This window comes from Schistocerca gregaria, chromosome 10 (genome assembly GCF_023897955.1).
Source record: "Schistocerca gregaria isolate iqSchGreg1 chromosome 10, iqSchGreg1.2, whole genome shotgun sequence".
Lineage (NCBI taxonomy): Eukaryota > Metazoa > Arthropoda > Insecta > Orthoptera > Acrididae > Schistocerca > Schistocerca gregaria.
In genome coordinates this window covers 75,555,650-75,577,022 of record NC_064929.1, presented here as the reverse complement: position 1 = coordinate 75,577,022, position 21,373 = coordinate 75,555,650, and the positions used below count along the sequence as shown (strand labels likewise).

The window sequence follows — 21,373 nt, the reverse complement described above, 5'->3', positions numbered from 1 at the left end:
TCATTTAGACAGTGTGGTTAACAAACAAAATGTACGCTTCTGGGCCACTGAAAACCCACAAGTGCTTCATGAACAACAACATTAAGCTCCTAGGATTACAGCATGGGCAGCAATTTCCAGTCACGGACTTATTAGACCCTTTTTCTTTGAAGAAACTGCGAACTTCTAGCGTTATTTGAGCACGCTTCGCAATAGCTTCATTCCACAGCTTCTTGCTACTGCCTTGCCCTTCAACACGCAGTGGTTCATGCAAGGTGGAGCAAGGCCACATACTGCAAACACTGTGTTGGAGTTTTTACACGAGCATTTCGACATGCGGACCATTTCACTCAGGTTTCCAGGTCGCTTCAATGACGGACAAAATTGACCCCCCAATAGTCCAGACTTCAATCCCTGTGACTTTTTTTCTTTGGTGGTACCTAAAGGAAAAAATTTTCCCAAAATGTCCACATGATTTAATGGAGCTCAGAAGACTTATTCTTCAAGCTTGCAGTGAAGTTACGGAAGACGTGCTGTAGGGTAATCACTAACTTCAGTGTTCATTTGAAGGAAGTCAGGAAATGAAATGGTGGATATATTGAGCATGTGCCAAGTTAGAACAAATCTACATGGATGGCTTCTCATTGTACTATATGTTCCTTTCAGATTGTACTGACAATAAAGTTTATATTCAAAAAGAAAATGGTAACACATTTCGTGCGCCACCCTGTACATTACGTTATAACATGAACCGGTGCACTATCTAGCAGGTTTTATAGACTGATGATGTGATTTATAATATGATACGGTAACAGCAACCAATTCTTGGTTTTATCATCTGATGTTAATGATTTTATATTATGCCTAAACTGATGCTGTGGATACTTTTATGAAGCTGATGACGATCAGTCGACCAAGAGCGGTTAAGTAAAAAGAATTTTATCAAAAACATGACGTTTTGCAATATTTACAAGAAACGGGGAACCAGCTCCTCATTTTGTTGTGCCTGTCTTCAATTCAGTAGGCCATCTTTACAGTGAGTAGCAATCTATTATTTTCTGTTGTTGGTATTCTGATATTGAGTTTCCATTGTTCGTGACGTAATTAGACATTTGAAGCTGCTTCTTACATAAGTGTCTGATTCTGTAAAGGATTGGTATTTTACTGGTTCAGTAGACAGGGCTGCCACATCTGGCAAAAACATTGGCTGTAAACCGGATAGGCATAAACTCAAACTGAGCTCGGGTTATAGATATAGGTACATGAAGTGTTTAGTAACAAACCTGTAAATGCTTGCAGTACTTACGTTTGGCAACTAGTTTTGAGCTAACTGGTTCATTCTCAAGCGTGGCCTGCTGAGGTGGCACTGAAAGTGCAGTACATGCTTTATCAAATATGTAACAGTCTACATATGCCACTTAGCAACTCAGAATTGATTCTGAGTCACTAAGAGGCACATGTGGATTGTGACAGTCATCCTGCGAACATTTCGTAAAGTATGTGGGCTCGTAAATGAACTGGTCAATTTGAAACTAGTCGCCAAACAGACGTATGGCAACTGTTGAAAGAGTTTTTAATAAATGCTTCATGAAATATTTAAAAAGTTGCCGGTTCCATCTCAACAAAATGTCTAAACTGAAAAAAGACACAGGTACAGCATTCTGCACTGCTTCAACTCTGTGTCTGTACCAGAGTTCATTGATAATTGTGGTTGTGATAGTGGTTGCCAGTCTTTCTGTGACCCGTGACAGATGTTTCCAATGGGTGAGACATCTTGAGAACATGTCGACCGTGGCAACAGCCGAATGCTCTCTGTATTGGGCCTTAGTACATCAGGAATATAATAACTGCTGTTCAGATTACCACTGTGTGCAGTACGATAATGTAATTTAGCAGGTACATTCACGACTTATGTAGATACTGTACGCAAACTGTGCTGTGAATGGACTTAATAATAAAGAACTAATACATTAACATATCACACCACGTGCTAAAGCTTGATTGCACAAACAGCAGAAAATGCAGTAAGTGATGCGTCTTTTTACAGTCATCATTCTGTGGGGGTGTCAGCACAAAAAAGTTTGAAATTTTGTTTGTTGCAAGTTGCAAAGTGGTCTCATTCCAAAATAGTGGACGGCCTCAGTTATGCTGCCTCGAGACAAACACACATTTCCTGACTGTAATACTCATCTTATCGTGTTTAATTTTTATTATAAGCTTATATCTCTTACTCAGTAGATCGTGACACCATTTTTAATTTTTTAATTCGGTCAATAATTATGTGAAATATTGGAAATCGAATTTTTGCTGCCTACATGCTGCAGCTGGTACTGCATTCTGGTCATCCACACAATTAAGAAAATGTAAAAACGGTCAGATGTTCTAAAGCTGGCAATTAAAAACCCTAAATGAGCACCATATTCATTTGATTGTCAGATAAAAGAGAAGGCAAATATGGCAGTAAGTTGCTGCTGACGTCTTGTCTGAATCTAAAACGCAGTCTATCAGTCTACTAAAATGATGTCTACTGCGATCCATACTCCACAAGGACCAGACATTGGAGGGTTCTCTAACTGGAGCAAGGAGTTGTGTGTCATAGGGTTGTGTCCTAGGCAGATATATGTGAGAAGGGCCTCCTCCCATCTGTGTGGCTGGTGCAAAATACACCAGGGCTGAGAAGTAGAATTTACCGGGTCCCTTACTGTCTATCACTTCCACCCACTCTTCATTCTATCTACATATGAACCTGTACCTCAACAGGGAAGGGGCAGTACAAAGGGGCACACTGAAACATCTCGCTATCTTGACATGCTCCTTGATGGTTGACTCTGCTACCGTATTTTACAGACTATGAGACACACATTTTTCTTTGAAAAACTGCCTTGAACACTCACGGGCATACTGTACTCAAGATTAACATAAAAATGTCCAGTGTTTGATTTAAAATTCCTGACAGTCTTAAAAATGGCCCTATATTCGATGCCACAGGAAACCTCTCTCTACATGAAAACATTGGATTCAACTGGCAGCAGCAGTGTACCAACGCAACGAACAGGAGTTGCAAGTATCCAAAAGCTTGATAAAACTGTCTCCCTACCACCCCACCATCATAAACCCAGAATACTGTCCAGCTTATGATCCATCACTGCTGTCTACAGTGCCAGGGAACTTTAATTGCAAGTGATTTGTGTTATCAGTAACAGTACAATAGTTTTGATAGCAGCTAGTTTCATAACGGAAAAAAGGTATTATTACAATGTGGACTATAAACTGAAAGTAATAGCATCTTCAGAGGAACATGGAAGCAGAGCAGCTGAGTGGCATTTCAGCCCTCCGCCAACAGAAAAAACCATTCGCGACTGGCAGGCTAGTAAAGAAGTATTGAAAAAAAATGAGGAAAACTAAATGTGCAAATAGAGGATTGAAAGCAAAATGGCAACAACTAGAAGATAACATGGATTGAAGGACAATGTCAAAATGGCACTGGAATTAATAAATAATGTTACAGTGGAACTCAACAGATTTCAGGGACAGAGTTAGTTGGTGCTACAGGTTTATGAAGTGTCATGGACTTACCAGCAGCATGTGAACCAAAAATCAAAATATTTCTGAAAATGCCACAAGGATATGAAGATAATATTTTATCTCTCCATCACTTTATTATTCAACATTCAAAGAAAACCAGTGTGGAAATAAACCAAACAGCTAATATGGACGAACTTCCTCTCCCATCTGATATGCCGTGTAACAAAACTGTCACCACAAAAGGCACTAAAACTGTAACTATAAATACAAGTGTACATGAAAAAATGTGCTACGCTGTTGTCCTTTCTTGTTGTGGTGACATTACTAACCTTAATCGAATGGTCATTTCCGAGTGCAAAACAATGCAAAAACTTTCTGAAATACCACCAGGTGGTGGTGTTCACGTGTTCATGACAAAGGTTAGATGGACAAGGCTAGAATGAAATTATGGATTAACAGAGTGTGGGAGACAAGAAAAGATGCTTTATTGAAGAAAAGTTCTCTTCTTGTGGTAGATCAGTTTAGGAGTGAAACAGAAAGGGAAATACAGTGACTATTATTATTCCAACAGGACTTACTTCAGAAATACAGCATCTTGATGTCTCGATAAATAAGTCATTTAAAGTGTATATGAGAGAGGAACGAAATGCATGAATGATGGATGAAACCCAACATGAATTCATGCTGAAGGGAGATTTGAAATGGCCTACAATCAAGCAAGAGTGTCAGTGTATAAAACTGTTGTGGTCTACAGTGAGAGCAGAGATTATAGTTAAATCTTTCAAGAAGTGTGGCTTAAGTAACTCTCTCGATGGCAGTGAAGCCCGTCATATATATAAAGAGGAGAACGACGACGACGATGATGAACTAGAAGAAGAACAAGGGGGAGAGGAAGAAGAAGAAGAAGAAGAAGAAGAAGAAGAAGGAAGGAGGAGGGGGAGGAGGTTCAGATGATAATTTTCATGGCTTTTAAATGTCAGTTCATTTTTATAAACTAAGAATTTTTTCTCTTAGTCTGGCTTTGCAAACTAACAACAAAAATCATAAAAATGTTATTTTTTTAAGAAACAAACTGTTTAAAAATTAAGATGTGTCTTATAGTCTATAAAATACAGTATTTCGTTTCCCTTAGTAACCCGTGTGCCGTACTACCTAGCACAAAAACAGAATAACTAACATTTTCTATACTACTTGCTGTTGAATTTTTAATAGGTAGCAGTATACATTTTACACACCTTCTGTTATGTTTCAGGGAACCTGGTAACAGTTAAGAAACTTACCACAAACACAAATTAGAATGAAAAAGAGAGAAAGAAATAAGAGTAAGCGGGTAAGAAAAATAAGTTGTGTTAAGTTGACTACCAAATTCAACTATAATGTAATGTAGACTGTTAATTTCATTCATCACCCTTACTCCAATGATGCTGGACTGTGATTTACAGGCTACATATATTTTAGGAAACTGCTGTACATTGATCATATACAGATTAGTAAACACATATAAATCAGACATAAAATTAATCATGAAAAGAAACATTAATCCCTCACACTGCACCTGCTACAGCAGAAATTTATCAACAAAACCAAAGATGTTAGCCCACCTACAGCCCACATGTTACTGTTTTTTAGTTAAAAATGTCTGCTATCAACCAAAGAGTGACTTTATCAGCAATTTCTTTCTAGCCATAAGAATTCAATCTCTTTCCTGAATAATTTTAACAATTTAGTACCCATTTTTGCAATACCTCTGTTCTTCAAGACGAGATGAGCTTGTTTCTATGACCAATAATGAGTTTTGCAAATGGTTATGTCAACTGGTAATGATATATTATAAAAGTTCACCATACTGCCTGCACGGTATTGAGCTACTGTTTTGACAATGCATCTGTAGAATCGATAGTCACTTCTTGTCTGAAGCCAGTGGAACGTTTGCAGCCTTCTGTTAGTGATTCACGCCATTTGTAATGCCATATGAGGAAGAGGTGAAAGGGCATTTGCATTGACAAGTCACAGTTCCATCTAAATGAACAGGCAAACACACAGAATTTGTGCATCTGAGCTATAGGGAAACCACCCAAGCCCCCTCCACACACATTAAAAGTGAGGGAGTGATATGTAACATCACAGTATTTCACAATGCAGTGCACAATGTTATGTACAGGTGGTGCAACAACTTGTAGACTGTTTTATGAACAGCAGTTACAGTAGTGCTGTTATCGGCAGTAGACTGCTACTGCTCATACCACCACTGACACTGTGACATTCTTCAATCAGATTCTTGCAAAGAAGTCATATCGCATGGGTCGTCAGCTGTTTACATATTTCGCTCTCACGCTATTTCTGAATTCAATGAAATAAGTGAAAACTGCATTGCTGCTACTTCTAAACAAAACAAAAAATCCATGTGTGTTCAAGAATATGCGATACAAAAGGAAAGGGAACTCTGCAGTTGGGCACTGAAAACCACACGAGAGTTGTCCATCCTTTGTGTCACCCTCAGAAGTGGTACGGAGTAGTACGGGGTCAATACACCGCACTCCCAGCCACTGCCGATGATCCAACCATGAAGTTACTACTTCTCAATAGGATAGCTACTCGACTGGCATTGCAATCCACTCTAGTCCTCCCACTGAGGTTAAATCCCTACCAGTACTGGGAATCAAATCTGAGTCCCCCCACACAGTCATGTCAACCACCCAGCTACAGAAGCAGACCAAATATATGTGTTGTTGTTGTTGTTGTTGTTGTTGTGGTCTTCAGTCCTGAGACTGGTTTGATGCAACTCTCCATGCTACTCTACCCTGTGCAAGCTGCTTCATCTCTCAGTACCTAATCCAGCCTTCATCCTTCTGAATCTGCTAGTGTATTCATCTCTTGGTCTCCCTCTACGATTTTTACCCTCCATGTTGCCCTCCAGTACTAAATTTGTGATCCCTTGATGCCTCAGAACATGTCCTACCAACCGATCCCTTCTTCTTGTCAAGTTGTGCCACGAACTCCTCTTCTCCCCAATTCTATTCAATACCTCCTCATTAGTTATGTGATCTACCCATCTAACCTTCAGCATTCTTCTGTAGCACCACATTTTGAAAGCTTCTATTCCCTTCTTGTCCAAACTATTTATTGGCCATGTTTCACTTCCATACATGGCTACACTCCATACAAATACTTTCAGAAATGACTTCCTGACAGTTAAATCTATACCCGATGTTAACAAATTTTTGTTCTTCAGAAACGCTTTCCTTGCCATTGCCAGTCCACGTTTTATATCCTCTCTACTTCAATCATCATCAGTTATTTTGCTCCCCAAGTAGCAAAACTCCTTTACTACTTTAAATGTCTCATTTCCTAATCTAATTCACCTGACTTAATTTGACTACATTCCATTATCCTCGTTTTGCTTTTGTTGATGTCATCTTATATCCTCCTTTCAAGACACTGTGAATTCCGTGCAGCTGCTCTTCCAAGTCCTTTGCTGTCTCTGACAGAATTACGTCGTCATCAGTGAGCCTCAAAGTTTTTATTTCTTCTCCATAGATTTTAATTCCTACTCTGAATTTTTCTTTTGTTTCCTTCACTGCTTGCTCAATATACAGATTGAATAGCATCGGGGAGTGGCTACAACCCTTTCTGACTCCCTTCCCAACCACTGCTTCCCTTTCATATCCCTCAACTCTTATAACTGCCATCTGCTTTCTGTACAAATTGTAAGTAGCTTTTCACTCCCTGCATTTTACCCCTGCCACCTTCAGAATTTGAAAGAGAGTATTCCAATCAACATTGTCAAAAGCTTTCTCTAAGTCTACAAATATTAGAAACGTAGGTTTGCCTTTCCTTAATCTTTCTTCTAAGATAAGTCATAGTGTCATATTGCCTCATGTGTTCCAACATTTCTACAGAATCCAAACTGATCTTCCCCGAGGTCGGCTTCTACCAGTTTTTCCATCTGTCTGTAAAGACTACACGTTAGTATTTTGCAGCTGTGACTTACTAAACGGATAGTTCGGTAATTTTCACATCTGTCAACACCTGCTTTCTTTGGGATTGGAATTATTACATTCTTCTAGCAGCCATAACAAAAACTATATTTAGCCATGTTTTTCAGAATATGTTGCAATTTGTGAGGCTCCACTCAGGTATCTTACATTTGTAAAAGTTGATGTGACTGCTAAACTAAACAGCAGTTGTCAAATGTGCTGGGGATACGCACATCATTCTGACATTATTTCCCAGTAAGATTCGGATGAAACCAGCTTCTCCTGAGCATACATGTTCTGCCCATGCAGTAGGATCATGTAGGTTACAACGTGCTGTTCAACAGCAGGCAAGTCAGCTGTTTTGGCCACCCCTGCCCATCTAATGCCTGCCACGCAGCACATGAACTGTAACAGTCAAATCTAACTTCGATTAACTCCTATCTAAATGTGTTTACTGATGGATGTCCTCTTTAATATGTGGGACGCTTTGGTTGTGTATCACATACACTCGTCTAAATGCCAGTTCTCACGTTCAGATGTTATCCATACATTGTGAATTTATGTACTTTTTTATTGTACAATTAGTCCAAGAAAGTCCTGTCTCTTATCTGCTTCGGTTTCTATTATGAGTGAAACTTGTGGGAACATTGTGCTTACGTGTATTCATAATTCCTCAGTATGTTGGTGTTTATTATATGAGACAGATCAACTACTGACATTCCATGTCAAAAGTGTTCAGCACTATCTTTTTGATTAACTCCACATGTTTGTTAGTACTGACCACACTGTGATGTTATAGTAAGTACTAATCACACCGAATTGTCAGCTTCCAAAGCGAATATCTCTGCGCTTTCTCATGCAAAGCAAGTACAGGATCTGTACAATTAACACAACGAGTGCATGCGAAAAAATACATACGACTAGCAGTTCGAGCACAGGGCATCTAATGGAACACAGAGTGTGGTGAAACTAGATACTTGAGACAAGAATAGCGCGGTACCTTCAGAGGGCTGCCGGATGACTCGTTTTTCTCTGTCTTACGTGACTTCTGTGGACAGCACAAACAGGCAATGTCAACTCGTGTACTCTGGCACAGAAAAAAACTGCACACAGCATAGCGATAATTTTTTAGGCACCACAGTTACAAAAAATGAAAACAAGAACAATACGCAACACATTAATCAAAATAACTTTACTCAATACAACAGAACAAACAGTATACAAACATTTAACTGGACACGGAAATGATCACTGAACTGAGACTGTTCGTAATACAGATAGAGAAGTTCTACAATGAGGTAACAGCAGTAGCAGAAGGAAACACATTTAAAGGTGTAAAACTACCAGTTTTCAACAGTACTGAACATCCTTTTTAAGCAGATAAATAGTAAAGGCTGGGAGAAGAGAGTTTGGCAAAGTTTAAAGACACTCAGGATCCCAGCTCAAAACACTTAGTAGACATAACTGACTCCTCAGTTGGAAATTTATTAATTTTATTAGGTATACACCAGTGCTTTTCTGGTACCAAGCATTGCAGATTTCGAATCTGCACCAGATGGCACAGACCTCTATTACCACTAGAGGTCTCTCCAGCCGTCGCATCGTAAGCCGCGGCTGCGCATGCACTCCTGGCCTGCGTATAATGTGAGGGCGCCACGATGGAGCAGGTGGTCCCATTGGCCAATAGCAACATACTCTATCAGCTATTTAAGCACCTGCCTCTCACTCAACATGCAGTCTGATATTCACATTAGTCTATTGACATCACGTCTACAGACAGCGTGTTTACTTGTTTTCCATGTACGAGTGAACATTGTGGATGAGGTTTCGCTTGTGACCCTGTTGCTATTTGCGTGTTGTTGTTCATTAGGTCTTGCTCGGTCATCCTACGTCATTCGTGTCTGTCCTTCCCCATTCATTTTGTTTGTTCGCGGGCCACTCCCGTTCGGTCCTGCCGTGCTTTCGTTCTCGGCAACCCCGTGACTGCTCCAGTCGTGGTTAAAACATTTTGGCGATGAGGTAAATGGTGGTAGTTGTTAACATGGAAGCGAAGATGGTCTGTCTTCTTGAGAAATAGCAGCAGCTCCAGTAGTTAGACACCATCTTTTTAAAAAGAAAAAAAAGAGAGAGTTCAAATAGCTCTGAACACTATGGGACTTAGCTTCTGAGGTCATCAATCCCCTAGAACTTAGAACTACTTAAACCTAAGTAACATAAGGACATTACACACATCCATGCCCGAGGCAGGATTCAAACCTGCGACCGTAGCAGCCCTGCGGTTCCGGACTGCAGTGTCTAGAACCGCACGGCCACCACGGCCGGCTATCTTACAACAGTCGCTGCTGTTGCTAATGGACAAAGTTGATGCCCAGGACACATTACCACAACAGCTTCAGAGTCCTCGGGTGTCCGATGCTTTTCCACGTCCACCGTCATTCCCCCCCATTTAACGACACTAAAGAAGATTGAGACACATACTTACATCAGCTGAAACAACATTTCACAGCTTCTCAAGTCACGGATGACTCCTTGCAGTGGTGGTTGTTTTTGTCTTGGGCCTCGCCAGACACGTTCTTTCTTCTCTGCAAGTTGGCGCCATGTGGCTCACTCTTTCCAGGAGATCTGCCTTTTGCGGACAAACTATTATTCCCAACTCTACCATGTGGTCACCTCTCAGCTGGAGCTCCAGCAGTATCATAAACAGCATGGTCAATTTTATCATTCCTAGGTCACGGACCTACAGGGTCTCGGCTGTCGATGTGATTTTACGTGCACCAATCAGTAGTGTAAGGCTTCATATGTGGATTCCCTGATCCAGAATGTGGTGTTTCAGCTGGCTCCTGATCCTGAGGTCCACACTGCGGCACTGAAACTCAATAAACACTCCTTGGAAGAGGTTCTCTGCATTGCACTCTCCTTTGAAATCGGTCAGGCGGCTAATGAGCATCTTATGTGGCCACATGTGACAGCGATCACTGCGACCCGGCAGGTCCTGCCCTCGCGACGTCGACGTGGCCCTGCCGACGGAGGCCAGCCCCGTCGGGACTCCTCTTTGTCTGACGTCTCTACGGCATCGGCGCCTCCAGTCGCCCCTTGTCACGCGGCCTACTTCCATCTTGCCCACAGTGCTTTACCGCTCATTATTGAGCTGATAGTCCCCACCGCTGGAAAACATGCACACTGTGTAACAAGGAAGGCCACATCTCATCGGTTTGTCGCAGTCGCTCGACTCGCTCCAGTCCTAACCCTCGGGGGCCTCATGATACTGTCCATGCTCTGCAATTGGTAGTCCCATTCCACCTTTTCACTGAGGATGTCAGTTTTCAGGTCGACACAGGGGGCCACTGCCTCCCTGATTAATATGGCGACATATACCCACCTGGGCTCTTAAGAGTTGTCAGTTCCCTCTCGGCATTTGGTCGCCTATTTACATGGCTCCATTCCACTCCGTAGGCAGTTTGTGATCCAGGCAACATAAAAACGTGTTCCCTGGCTTCCTACCCTATTCGTCGTCTACCATCCGTAGGCTTCGAATATTTTTGGCCTGGATGCATTTCAGCTGTTTGGCTTTTCAATTTCTGAAGTAGTTAAGGTCACTTCCACGGCTGTTCCTTTTCAGAACTTTGGACGACCTGTTCTCTGCTTTTGTGTCATTGTTTGCAACAGATCTCAGATGTGCTTCCGATTTTCAGGTGCATATCACACATCAGCTGGATGCGCAGCCTCACTTTTTCCAGGTCCGACCCCTTCCAGTGGCCGTCTGGCCGGCAGTCACGCTGGAACTTGATCGGCTACAGGCAGCTGGCATTCTGGAGCCTGTGACGTACAGTGCCTGGGTGACACCATTGGTGGTCATACAGAAACCCAATGGGTCCCTTCACCTGTGTGGGGACTTTGGCACTACTGTCAATGCACAGTTCCTAGTCCACACTTATCCCATTCCATGACAGGAAGACCTTCTCGCCAAGCTTGCCGGGGGAGAGTACTTTTCCAAGACTGACCTGGCTGAGGCATATCACCAGTTACCATCGGATGCTGATTCCCAGAACATCTTTGTTATCAATACGCCTTTCGGATTGTACAAGTACAAGCGCCTTCCATTTGGTCTCTCTTCAGCACCGGCCATTTTCCAGCAGTTCCTTGAGCAGCTCACGCAGCCTATCCCTTCCTGTGTGAATTATTTGGATGTCAACATGGTCACCACGCATTCCCATCAGCAACATCAGCAAAACCTCAGCGCCTTATTTCAAGCTCTGCATTCTGCAGGTTTATGCTGTTGGCTGGATAAGTGTTGCTTTCTTTTTTTTTTAAACCGGAAGTGCAATACTTAGGCCACTGGCTTAGCAAAGATGGCATTCGCCCTTCGGGTTGTAATGTCGTGGACACTGAGTCCTTCCTTGTCCCAAGGACTTACCTGAAAACCAGGGCTTTTTAGGCAAGGTTACTTATTATTTAAAGTTCTTACCCCAGGCTGCCTCCGTTGCTCAACCCCTCAATCACTTGCACCACAAAGGGGTGCCTTTTGATTGGACTCCTGCCAGGCCAGTGACCAGGCTTTTCTCCGTTTAAGGACGATGGTGAAGTCTGCCCCTCGCATCACTCCCTTCTCTCCGGACCGCTCCTCGGTTGTAGCAGCTGATGCATCGGCGTACGGCATCGGGGGTCGACCTCGCACATCGGAATGCTGATGGCTCCAAACAGCCCATTGCTTATTCGTTTAAGATGTTGACCCCAGCACAACCAAACTACCCCCAGAATGAAAAGGAGGCCCTGGCGATCGTGTTTGCCATCCAAAAATTTCACACCTCTCTCTTTGGAGCTAAGTTCACCCTCCTGACCGGCCATAAGCCCTTAGTTATGCTTTTCAGACCCCACTCTCACCTTCCAGAGCGGACAGCTCAACGTCTCCACAGTGCTGGGTGTTATTTTTACGAAATTACGCTTACACCATCCGGTATAAGCCCACCGTGCTAACGTGTACGCTTTGGCACGTCTCCCAGCAGGTCCCGATCCTGTGTTTGACCAATAGGAGGTCCTCTGCTTTCACACTGATTGTCCCCGCCGTGATGCAATGGGCAGTCTGCCTCTTATGGCTGCTCACATTGCTACGGCTACCCCCACACACTCCTATCTTGTGGCAGGTTCTCTGCTACGTGGTCCACCCATTGGATGCATACCGACTGCAGCCCCTGGTGCCACCTATCCCACAGGCTCTCCATGGTCGATGACGTCCTCTTGGTCACGGAGTCTGATGTCCATCGGGTAGTCGTCCCTCCGTATTTGCGGCATCAAGTGCTCAGTTTGTTACACTGCAGGCACTGGGATATGTCCCGTATGAAAGTTTTGGCTCGCCAGCACACGTATTGGCCTGGCACTGACTGCGATATTGACCATCTGGTACATGAGTGCACTGTGTGTGCGCATTACCAGCCAAGTTCCCCTCACGGCTCTTACCCAGGTTCTCGCCATAGAGGGCCTGCTTCACACATTGGGCTCCGATGTGCCAACGGTATCAAACACATCTGTAGCCCGCCTTGCCACCCTTCCTCAAATGGCGCGGCAGAAAATCTTGTTCGCACATTTAAACAACAGTTGACGAAGATGGTCGACACCTCTCCAACCACATCAGCCCTCACCGTTTTTGAGCACCTATCGCACCTTGCCAATTGATGATCACAGTCTGGTGGAGCTCCTCAAGTGGACCCTGCTCCATATGTTGATGCCATCCCCCTTCCACCCGTACTTTCGGCTCATTTGGTGTTACACCCCAAGAGAAGCCACATGGGCCCGCATGTATGCGAGGAAGACGGGTTGGATGGCACGGTCGTCGCAGCCCATGGGCGATGTGTGACATTGGTGCACACAGTGAAAGGGTTGGAGCGCCACCATCATAACCAGCTCCGCCCATATGCCCCCACGGGACTCTCTTCAACGTCGCCTCCTCTGCTACCTCCTTCAATTACAGACGTGGTCCTCGAGTCGCCGCCACTGCCCCCCGGTTGCTGCCTCTCCGCGGGCCTGCCACCGGCCCACCCCGCCCCTAGGTGGTTCAGCCACTCCCTCTGCTGCTCTGGCCTCTAGGTCGGCCCTCACGTACACCTCGGACATCCCTTCCTCACAGCCAGTGGCGGTTTACAAGCCTGGGTCTTCTCCCATCTGCCCACTCCCTCAGCACCGTGCAAGCTTTAGGGGGGAGGGATCTGGTACCGAGCTTCGGGTTTCGAGCCCGCGCCAGATGGCACGGACCTCGATTACCACTAGAGGTCTCTCAAGCCATCGCATCTTAAGCCACGGCTGTGTGCACACTCCTGTCCTGCGTATAATGTGAGATACCACGGTGGAGCATGTGGTTCCAGTGGCTAATAGCAACGTACTGTATCAGGTATTTAAGCGCCTGCCTCTCCCTCAGCAGGCAGTCTGATATTCACATTAGACTACCGACATCTCGCCTACAGACAGCATGTTTACTTGGTTTCCGTGTACGAATAAATGTTGTGGATTCGTGAGGTTTTGCTTGTGACCCTGTTTCTATTTGTGCAGTGTGGTTCATTGCTCCATTGTCCGTCGTCGTTTGTGTCTGTCCCTCCCCGTTCATTTTGTTTGTTCAAAGGATGCTCCCGTTTGGTCCCGCCGCCCTTTCATTATCAGCAACCCCGCAACCGGAACAGTTACGGTTACAACAGCTTTGCCACCAAAATTAAACAACAGTCTTTGCATACCTCCGTTTTTCATGGCTACATACATCAATCAGTAAAAATGGTACCCTTATGGTGTCAGTTACTCAATAAATTTGTTTTCCTATATGAGAAGTCAAACAGACCAAAAGAAGCAAAGCAATTTTTTTTCATTTTTTAGTACACAAAGCAAAGCCAGTAAATATATATGTATTTAGCCAAGTAAATTCAATCAATTGATAAAATTATTTAATTGAATAGATACAAAATCTACTCACCAAGCGGTGGCAGAACAGGCACGTAAAAGACTGTTGTGATTGGCAAGCTTTCGGAGCCAGTGAAGGCAAAGGACAGGAGAGGTTTAGGAATAGGGGTAGATTTTGGGGAAGTCACCCAGAACTGCGGGACAGGGGAGCCTTACACTGCAGGATGAGGAGGAATCACTGATTGTTGCGTACTGCATCGGATGAGATTTGATAACCTGACAGCTTAAAGGTGGAAGACGGTGGAATATGCAAGACAGAGATTACTACTAAAATATTGTGCACGAGTTAAGAGTGAGAAGCTAAGTGCATTGTACATAACAGAGGGGGGCGGTGAAAAATAGACAGGAAATATCCTTTTGCAGAGCACGTTCTACAACATGACATTCGTGACCTCGGCGCCTGTTTCACCACACGTGCCATCTGGATTCTTCTGCGAGATACCAGTTTCTCAAAGCTCCTCAGGTGGGAACTAGCATTACAACATGTCCTTTGTTCTCACCACCCATCTGGCCTTAATTTACATTAATTTCTTCTGTCTCAGATGTTCTTGCCTGTAACTACTCTTTGCTTCACTCTGTTTTAATTTCCTACATCTTTCATTGTCTTTCCAGTCTATTTTGCATTGCCCCCTCCCACCTCTGTTACATATAATGAACTTAGCTTCTTACTCTTATTATCTCATGCATGATGTTTCAGTAGTAATCTCTGTCTTGCATATTACCCTGTCTTCCACCTTTAAGCTGTCAGGTTTTCAAATTTCATCCCCTGCAGCCCCCAACAATTAGTCTTTCCTACTCATCCCGCAGGGTGAGCCTCACCTGAGCTGTGGTTCTGTGTGACTTTCCCAAAATCTACCCCTTTCCTACACCTCTCCAGTCCTTTTCCTTCACCCTTCTTCCTTCCCCTTCAGTCCTGCTGCCTGAAGAAGGAGCCACTGGCTCCGAAAGCTTGCCAATCACAACAATCTTTTATGTGTGTGTTCTGTCACTGCTTGGTGAGTAGACTTTTTACCTACCCAATTAAACAAATAAATTCAATGTTAGTTTATATTCATAAGGATAAGACTATGGAATGTAATTCTGTCACTGATGTTGTTTGATGTATTATGCCATCACTGAAGTCAGCATCTGAACTACTATGCTGAGCAGGCCCTAAAACTTTAAATTATCTTATCTTTCTTTCCGTGATCCAATATTTTTGAAATAAAGCCCATACATTACCCCAACTATGCTGAAGTAACCTGTGAAAATGCCATGAACAAAATCTTAAGAACACATCACTTTTCATCTAATCCAAACTGGACCTCTGATGGAGTTTCGTACCATGGATAATTTCAATTAAATATGATTGACAATGATCCAGTTGTGTGTCAAGTACTAACTGACCACACATACTGTTTTGTTATGAGAAGCAGATTGCTAGGTTTTTACAGCGAGCTGTGTTATCATTTTCAAATATAAAACATCAGTCAGAGAATATATAATGGGAATTGTGACCATACATCTGACAACAATTATGAAAAATAATGAGAACAGTAACTGTGGCAATGGAGGCACAATCAAATCACTATAAGTTATGTCCTTTATGTTTTCCCAACCATTTCATTGCATGTACTAACGTAGAATAGCTAAAAACTACAACAGGATAAAAAATTGCCACGGATTCTGGCAATGTGTCTTGCTGTGACACAACACTTGTAGGGCTGATATAAATTAACAAGTCTTTAAGTGTATCAAGCAGAGCAAGCTTCCATATGGAATGCAGCACATAATTTTACTAAGTTCCAAAGAAAAAATCTCAAACATGCTGTACTCTCATGTAGGACTGACACACAATTATGTCAGAATACAGAAGAATTTCAAAACTTACTACAATATGCTTTTATTATATAGCTACTTACGGCTGCAAACTGCACACTCCACACATTCAGCTCACTTCATCTGTGCTGCATTTCTCTGGTGATAGTAGAAAAACTTACTGCATCACACTTGTCACTATGACATACGCTTTAAGTATCACTGTCACTGCTTTTATTTAATGAAATAATCCTCTCCTCTAGCAAGTTTTCTAAAACAGCTTCATTCTACCATGCTCTTTCCATGGCACTCTGTGTATGTATGGCTTTCTACTACAGAGTGACATTCCTAATAGCTTGTTTTGTGACTGCTTCAACTGCAGAGAAGGTTAAATTATTATTATTATTTTCTTCTTTCATTTCTCAGACCTTAGGTCTGGTTAAAAATGGAAAGTGACGCGGACCTTGATCAAGTGCGACTTCCTTTTAACTGTACGGTGTATGTTACATTGCATTTAGGAACTTTTGGGTAACTGAACATGTATCAATAATTACAGATTTCTGTAGTTGTACATATACAGGGTGTTTCAAAAATGACTGGTATATTTGAAACGGCAATAAAAACTAAACGAGCAGCGATAGAAATACACCGTTTGTTGCAATATGCTTGGGACAACAGTACATTTTCAGGCGGACAAACTTTCGAAATTACAGTAGTTACAATTTTCAACAACAGATGGCGCTGCAAGTGATGTGAAAGATATAGAAGACAACACAGTCTGTGGGTGCGCCATTCTGTACGTCGTCTTTCTGCTGTAAGTGTGTGCTGTTCAAAACGTGCAAGTGTGCTGTGGACAACATGGTTTATTCCTGAGAACAGAGGATTTTTCTGGTGTTGGAATTCCACTGCCTAGAACACAGTGTTGTTGCAACAAGACGAAGTTTTCAGCGGAGGTTTAATGTAACCAAAGGACCGAAAAGCGATACAATAAAGGATCTGTTTGAAAAATTTCAACAGACTCTGAACGTGACGGATGAACGTGCTGGAAAGGTAGGACGACCGCGTACGGCAACCACAGAGGGCAACGTGCAGCTAGTGCAGCAGGTGATCCAACAGCGGCCTCGGGTTTCCGTTTGCCGTGTTGTAGCTGTGGTCCAAATGACGCCAACGTCCACGTATCGTCTCATGCGCCAGAGTTTACACCTCTACCCATACAAAATTCAAACGCAGCAGCCCCTCAGCGCCGCTACCGTTGCTGCACGAGAGACATTTGCTAATGATACAGTGCACAGGATTGATGACGGTGACATGCATGTGGGCAGCATTTGGTTTACTGACGAAGCTCATTTTTAGCTGGACGGCTTCGTCAATAAACAGAACTGGCGCATATGGGGAACTGAATAGCGCCATGTTGCAGTCCCATCGTCCCTGCATCCTCAAAAAGTACTGGTCTGGGCCGCCATTTCTTCCAAAGGAATCATTGGCCCATTTTTCAGATCCGAAACGATTACTGCATCACGCTATCTGGACATTCTTCGTGAATTTGTGGCGGTACAAACTGCCTTAGACGACACTGTGAACACCTCGTGGTTTATGCAAGATGGTGCCCGGCCGCATCGCACGGCCGATGTCTTTAATTTCATGAAGGAATATTTCGATGATCGTGTGATTGCTTTGGGCTATCCGAAACATACAGGAGGCGGCGTAGATTGGCCTCCCTATTCGCCAGACATGAACCCCTGTGACTTCTTTCTGTGGGGACACTTGAAAGACCAGGTGTTCCGCCAGAATCCAGAAACAATTGAACAGCTGAAGCAGTACATCTCATCTGCATGTGAAGCCATTCCGCCAGACACGTTGTCAAAGGTTTCGGTTAATTTCATTCAGAGACTACGCCATATTATTGCTACGCATGGTGGATATGTGGAAAATATCGTACTATAGAGTTTCCCGGACCGCAGCGCCATCTGTTGTTGACAATTGTAACTACTGTAATTTCGAAAGTTTGTCTGCCTGAAAATGTACTGTTGTCCCAAGCATATTGCAACAAACGGTGTATTTCTATCGCTGCTCGTTTAGTTTTTATTGCCGTTTCAAATATACCGGTCATTTTTGAAACACCCTGTATGTTTGGATGTAGCTGTATTGTGTTGATGTACTGGTGGATACTGTGTGGTATGACTCCTGTAGTTGACAGTATAATTGGTATAATGTCAACTTTATTCTGATGCCACATGTCCTTGACTTCCTCAGCCACTTGGCTGTATTTTTCGATTTTATTATTATTATTATTATTATTATTATTATTATTCCTGGTCATGTAAATAAGATGGGCCCATATTAACACCACTGCGTTGGAATGGCAATGGTAACAATGATGTTTTTGCCAGTTTGTTGACTTCATATATGGAGGACTGTGGCTTATGGAGAGAGATTAATTTCATAAGCTCCACATTTTTTAAAGTTTTCACTTACACGGATGTGATGACACTGAAGCCAAAAACTTGTTTCCCCATTTCGATTTTACCATGTCAGGTGTCTTGTCGACAACAACTGAATGGTAAGGATTATTATCTATGACAACTATTGGTGATTTTCCAGGATTTCGTATTAGTAATTCTATGAAACCACTTTATAAATGCACACGGTTTCTTTCTTCGTGATAATCTCCTGTATTCCTTGATTTAAAAACAGGGGGCTGAGAGAAAACCTTTTAAAGTGCGTGCATGAACAAAAATTAGTCTGCTCCCTTCATCATAAGACACGGCCATTGTTCCTTTAATTGTGTTGGCTGTCCAGCTCTGCTTCCCATTGTGAGCAAAACTGTACCACATTTCATCAAGCCACAACACTTTATTGATATTCATGCTGCCTTAAAAATAAGCTATATTGTCCCTCTCCATCAACAGCTATGGCCACAGATATGTTCAAAGACAAAGCCAACATAGAGTAAAACAGTGAAAAATGATGTGTGACTACCTTGAAAAAGTCACAGTTCCTGAAGTATAGGCAACAACTTTGAGTGTGTCAGATGTTCGTTTCATGAAAATAATCAAAAACACGATGAGGAATCACCTCCTCTGCGTATGAACCTATATTTGTAATCCGCTTATCCGCACAATGTTTTTTCAACAGTGTTTTAATCTTGAATGTTTCTCCAGCTTCCTTTTCTTTCCTGAACATTTCCTCGACAATCTTCGTAACAGTGTTTTAGTTTGTATTAATCAGTTCTATAAAATACCTTGTTAACGGAGAACAGTGGGCCACCATTCAGATTTTCAGTCTCAAAATAAGCACATAAAACACAAATCGTGTTGAATTTTGCCACTCATAACATTCAACGAACTTACTACTGACACTGTTCGGCACCACACAATAAATAAAGAGTGACAGCAAACAACATAATGACTCCTACTCCACAGAAATAAAAACAAAGTCACAGGATGCAACAATCATACAGGACAGCAAGCTGGCTGAAATGGAAGCACACAGCAAGCGGAAAGTGTTGTGGTTGTGGGTTGAAGCTTTGGCAACTTTGGGTACTTTCTTGTGGGATTGGTGGAATGTGGTCCAGGCCTCTTGCACAGGCTTTGTATCTACTACTTCCATCATAACTGGCAATTCTAAAGAAATTTTGGACAGATTACAGTGACAATGACTAAACGTACAAAATAATTTCATGTCATATTTATTTATTTGGGGGTGGGGGGTTAAGGGCTAAACAACAGATACACGATGTCTTCCAGCCACACGGAGAGGAGCTCTATAACAGTAAAAGTGGAATGGCTGAAAGTGTGACAGAAACCAGAGAGTAGTAAAACTAAGTGAGAGAAATATTTGAGATTTGGGTTGGGAAGTGGCAGAAACTGAACAGGTAAACAACTTCCACATACTAGCACCAAACAGCTGCGGCTTGCACTCACCCGGTAGGAGAGCATCATGCCCGTCTTGTTGAGCATCCAAAACGGACAGTACAAGGACATGACAAGGGACCCATTCTTGTGCACAGTGTGGATGCCGAGGTCCATCGACACCTTCTGGACACTGTCGTACGAATCAAACGTCCACACGGCAAACTCTGGTGGGTTTGCCTGAACTTCGTGCTTGGCCATCCACTCCTTCTCAAGGTACTCTGGTATCTGCAAACAGACAAACTCATGGTACTGCTGAGTAGCAGAAGAGACAGACACTAAGGCAGGGTGTATACGCAGACAAGAAAAAAAATTCCTACATTATGTGATCAAAAGTATACGCACACCTGGGTGGAAATTTCTTACAAATTCATGGTGCCCTCCATCAGTAATGCTGGAATTCAATATGGTGTTGGCCTTCAATTAGCCTTGATGACAGCCTCCACTCTCGCAGGCATAGGTTCAATCAGGAGCTGGAAGGTTTCTTGGAGAATGGAAGCCCATTCTTCACTGAGTGTTGCACTAAAGAGAGGTATCAATGTCAGTCGGTGAGGCCTAGTACAAAGTTTGCGTTACAAAACATCCCAAAGTTGTTCTATAGGATTCAGGTCAGGACTCTGCACAGGCCAGTCCATTACAGGGATGTTATTGTCATGTAACCACTCCGCCACAGGCCGAGCATTATGAATAGGTGCTCGAGCATGTTGAAAGATGCAATTGCAATCCCCGAATTACTCTTCAACAGTGGGAAGCATGAAGGTGCTTAAAACATCAGTGTAAGCCTGAGCTGTGATAATGCCACGCAAAACAACCACCACACCACAACACCACTTCCTCCAAATTTTACTGTTGGCACTACACACACTGGCAGATGACATTCACTGGGTATTCACCATACCCACACCCTGACATCGGATCGCCACATTGTGTACTGTGTTTTGTCACCCTGCCCGTTTTTCCACCATTCAATCGTCCAATGTTTATGCTCCCTACACCGAGCAAGGTGTCGTTTGGCATTTACCACCGTGATGTGTGGCTTATGAGCAGCCACTCAAAAATGAAATCCAAGTGTTCTCACTTCCCACTTAAGTGTCATAGTACCTGCAGTGTATCCTGATGCAGTTTGGAATGCCAGTGTCATGGTCTGAATAGACGTCTGCTTATTACACATTACAACCCTCTTCAACTCTCAGCGGTCAGTGTTAGTCAACAGACGAGGTCGGCCTGTTCGCTTTTGTGATGTAC

The 21,373-nt window shown here is 43.0% G+C and overlaps 1 protein-coding gene across 1 annotated transcript in view; it reads right to left on the bottom strand.

Annotated features, from left to right (window-relative positions):
• LOC126293289 (intermembrane lipid transfer protein Vps13-like) overlaps positions 1–21,373 on the bottom strand; it is a 391,345-nt gene that overhangs the window by 124,426 nt on the left and 245,546 nt on the right. The window contains 2 exon segments of the mRNA XM_049986411.1: positions 8,482–8,529; positions 20,141–20,356. Coding sequence (XP_049842368.1) covers positions 8,482–8,529; positions 20,141–20,356 — 264 coding nt within the window.